The 4,565-nt window shown below is 32.1% G+C and overlaps 1 protein-coding gene across 2 annotated transcripts in view; it reads left to right on the top strand.

Moving 5' to 3' along the window:
• The first annotated feature begins 3,553 nt into the window (after positions 1 to 3,553).
• LOC113811553 (low-density lipoprotein receptor) overlaps positions 3,554 to 4,565 on the top strand; it is a 9,492-nt gene continuing 8,480 nt past the window's right edge. For both annotated transcript variants that reach the window (XM_070137321.1, XM_027363323.2), the window contains exon 1: positions 3,554 to 3,678. In XM_070137321.1, the coding sequence (XP_069993422.1) occupies positions 3,579 to 3,678 (100 nt within the window). In that variant the 5' untranslated portion in view covers positions 3,554 to 3,578. The remainder of the gene's footprint in view (positions 3,679 to 4,565) is intronic.

Here is a 4,565-nt window from a genome sequence, read left to right as displayed (position 1 = left end):
GTATGCTATTGTCATGCGAAAGCGCCTTGAAGAAGTACATCATCAGGTGAGGGATCACCTGAAATTTGCAGATGAAACTATGCAACGTCGCTATGTTCTGAACGCCCTTGTTGGAGACTTAGTAAGGCTGCGCAACCCAAGAAGAAGAAAAGGCCTTTCACCGAAGCTTCCGAGCCCTTGGGAAGGACCCTAAGCCATTGAGGACCATGTGTCTGAAGTGACATTTTGTATTCGTCGTGCGCCAGGGAAGAGGGCGTGTGGTCCATGCAGACAGGTTGTGGGAGTACCACCACAATGCCCACTATACCTGGGATCTTAGCAGGGTCACCAGGTAGATCATACTTTAAATCCATGAAAATGAATGTTTTTTCAACACATTTTTCCCTCACTATCAAGTTCATTAAACCCTTTTCATATTTTCGTTTTACTTTCACTTTAAAGATGTTTGCAATATTTTTTATCTCCTTCATGCATCTGTTATAATGCCAAGTATATATGCACCTAGATAGAAAAGTATATCAACAGGATCGGTGAGTTTTGCCTCTATGAAAATCTAAAAATTATGAAGCCAGGTTGGAAACCAATAAATCCCCATTGAAAATCCCTAACTTTGGTGTAAGTAATTCCCTTCTACATTTAGATAAAATGACTACCACCTCGTGTGATACGCTTATGTGTTCAAATTGACTTGATCTATTTTGCCCAACTAATGCATTTTTTTTATTTTTATTTTTGCTCATAAGTTCTAGTGTGTGGATTAGGCTCTTGACTTGCTTTTAAGAAATTGTGGGTTAATTTAAATATCCATTTTTACTAATACGCCCACGCATGATGTATCCTTGGTAGTCATTTCTTGTTTTGGTTGATTAGAAAATGCTTTCTCAGTTCCTGTTAGTTTGCTCTCAACTGCATCAAAATATTTTCCAATGTAAAATTTCCTATTTAGATTATCTAAACTTTTCTTAGTTTCATGCACTTCTAACTCACATTTCTCCGTTGCATTTGTCATCTTTACTTTAGTTTGAGTTGCATCCAAATCTTTCATAAGAAAAAACTTTGTAACAGGAACAACGAAGGGAAGAACAAGAAAACACACGAATATGCCTTTACTTGTTCTTCCCTTCGTTGTTCCTGTTGCAGTCTGTTCGTCATGAATTCCACACAAAAGAAACTTCTTGTACTCATATTCTCTTTCTTTCAAGAGCCTCTGGAATTCTCGCATTAGCCTATGATGTTCATTCATCTGAAAATTAAAATATTGGCTATCACATTCTTCAACGTATCATCCTTATTTCATAAACTATCAGGTATTACTCCTTTTATATATTTATCTAGTTACGTCTTCGCATCACAATATATCAATTACTTACTCTAATAAGATAATACAACATCAGATTGCATAGATAAACCTTGATATATTACCTCCCTTGGCTTCCCGGAGTAACAAAATGGCTTCCAATGTTTACAAGAAACTAGTTTTGAAAATGCCCAATAGATGTCGTATGCATCAGAAAACATTATGAGGCTACATTTATCTATTTTATATTTACTACTCTATTTTAGTGAATATTACAATGAATATGAACAGGAGGTATTTTAGATTAATATAGCATAGACCCTAAAACAGTAAACGATAGATTATGAATAGATTTTCGGGTAGATGAAGAAAGATTAAGAAGATATTTTGGGATATATTTAAGAGTAGATTTGAGGTAAAGAGTAATGTATGAGTAGATGTTTGGGGTGAATTAAAGAAAATGGGTAATGGCTAGAATAGATTGATTGACTAAATTAGATTCTAGAGAGATTTGATAGATTTCTGAAGATGATGTATCTATTCGGATGATTTTTTTTTTTTTAATTTAGTTTTTGATAACATAATTGTTTTATCATCATCAATATGTCATTAGAAGTATTATTATCATTATTATTGTTATCATCTTTATTACTATTACTGTTTTTGATATCATTATTGCTTTTATCAATTTTATCATCATCATCACTATTATTATTACTATTATCATTATGATTATTATTATTGTCATTATCATTACCATTTCTATCAACACCTTCGTTATCATAATTAATATTATTATCATTATTGCCTCTTGTAGAATAAAATGATAATGCATGTGTTCAGAATAAAGATAATAGCAAGTAGGCCTATACGAACAATTACAAAATTAGAAAAATAATATAACATTATAAAAGGTGTTTATCTATATAATTTGTGACTTGTGCCCCTCTTTATATATATATGTATATATTTTATTTTTTTAAATCTTATTTTGTTTTATTATTTTTCATTTGTTGTTTTATCTTATTTGTTTTATTATTTTTATTATTTTTTTTTTTGGGGGGGGGAGGGGGCAACAGACCCCCAAGGACAGACTCTGTGCCGCCTGGGAATCTGCAAGATGTAACTGACAGTCATTAACCTTTTTATCTATTTTATATATATATATATATATATATATATATATATATATATATATATATATATATATTTTTTTTTTTTTTTTTTTTTTTTTTTTTTCTTTCTTTTCTTTTCTTTTCTTTTTTTTCCCTGCCGGCTTGTTAGAACTGTGCCAGGCCCGACCCAAAGAATATTCATTATATATACACGTATATACACAAAGATAAATACATATCTGTCTATATATCCGACAGATACACATTCATCTACCTATTTATCCGGTTGATATGCATGTCTAGACTGATGAATATACATTTATTTCTTTATTTGTGCATGTCAAGTACACGAATATTCTTTGGGTCGGGTAACGCACAATGTTAACAAGCCTTCCGTAAGACATGTATATACACAGCAATAAATGTGTATCTGTTTAGATAGATATATCTACCGGATATAGACAGATGAATGTATATCTATCAGATAGATGATAGATATTTATTTCTTTGGGCCTTGAACAATTTTAACAAACAAGTCGTTTATCTACTTTTTTATCAGCAGCAACAAATGACACAATATGAAGAGGTGTTTAATGGTGTATATTTATAAGTAATTTGTCTAAAGTCTCTCTTAATATATCTTACTTTACTCTAATTGTTGCTTATTATCTTTTGTTCACTCGAGGACATTTACTCGTACATTTCTCTCTGCTGCAAATCTGCTCTGAAATCTACTCGAAAATCTCTTCTTAATCTACCTTCATCTACCCTAAAATCTACTGATGATCTACCCTCTGCTACTGTAGGGGTCCTCTTGTATTTAACTGAAATACAGTAGCAAAAGACGAGAAAATAACAGACGTTGTTTTTCTCTGAAATGAGCAAAAAGCAAGATTTTATTTTCCTCTTTCGCTCACATGAACCAACAAAATATCCGCGTTATCTTTTATTTCATTCATCGTTTTTTTTTTAAATTCCATTTATCACCAAAGATGTTGACAATGGCCCGTTCCCACAACCCTGGGAGGTACCACTGCATCAGAATCCAACTTATCGAAAACAAAGCAAGATTATTCGGTAAAAGAAACGTTGATTGATTTTTTTAGGGGGTAGGGGGGGCGAGGGAGGTGAGGAAGGGTCATGGTCAGCTAATATTTGGACTTAAGATGTATAAATTGCTTGTGTTTTCGCGTCCCTCGTTACTCAACCGCGTGACCATGTTCGGAAAGTTGTTGGTTGTCTTTGGTTTGGTTGCGGCGGCGGCTGGTGAGTCTGAAAGGCCTGTCTCTTCTTTCGTAGAGTTGATAAAACTTCGTGGATATGAGGTAGTTTTTTTTTTTTTATCTATTTATTCTGCAATCGTTGGGAAAATGAGACATGAAGGCATTTCCTCTATCCCAGTGGTTCCCAACATTTTTTACGCCCGTACCCCAGAGAATATTTTACTGTGTCCCCGCGCTCCCTTTAAATCTGTAGCTTATTTAAGGATAAAGGAGGTGAATTTATACTAAATCTGATCAACAAAAGAAGATATTCTTTTTCATTTTCTAATAATATGCTAACAAAAATCAAACATATGGACAAGAAGACATGTCTTGAATAAATCCTACAAATAATAATCCCTTTCTTGAAATATCTCCATGTAAAAATCAAAGAACTAACTTTAAAACGTTTATATAAATTGATCTTCAATTCAATGGCTCTTTTCTTCCTATTTCTTGATTACGACTAATAAATAGATTAATTACTTGTCTTTAAGATGGACACCTCGCACCCCTTGGAATGCTGTCTCACAATATTTTTTTCATCATAGCAATCACGTCGTTGATATCACTCTGGAAACTATCATTATCCAACAATTATTCACTTTTCTTGACCCCCCCCCCCCCCAAAAAAAAAAAAAAAAAAAAAAAAAAAAAAAAAAAAATATATATATATATATATATATATATATATATATATATATATATATATATATATATAAATTAAATAGCACCAGGATTATTTTCGACAAGTAAAATCTAATGATAAATTTACTTGCCTCTGCAACAAATATTTTAAACTTATATATTGCCTCTGTAACTCATATTTTTAACTCATATATTGCCTCTGTAACTCAAATTTTTAACTCATATATTGCCTCTGTAACTCAT

Source organism: Penaeus vannamei, chromosome 23, assembly GCF_042767895.1.
Source record: "Penaeus vannamei isolate JL-2024 chromosome 23, ASM4276789v1, whole genome shotgun sequence".
NCBI lineage: Eukaryota > Metazoa > Arthropoda > Malacostraca > Decapoda > Penaeidae > Penaeus > Penaeus vannamei.
The sequence above is the reverse complement of the archived record's forward strand: the minus strand, read 5'-3'. Positions and strand labels throughout refer to the sequence as shown.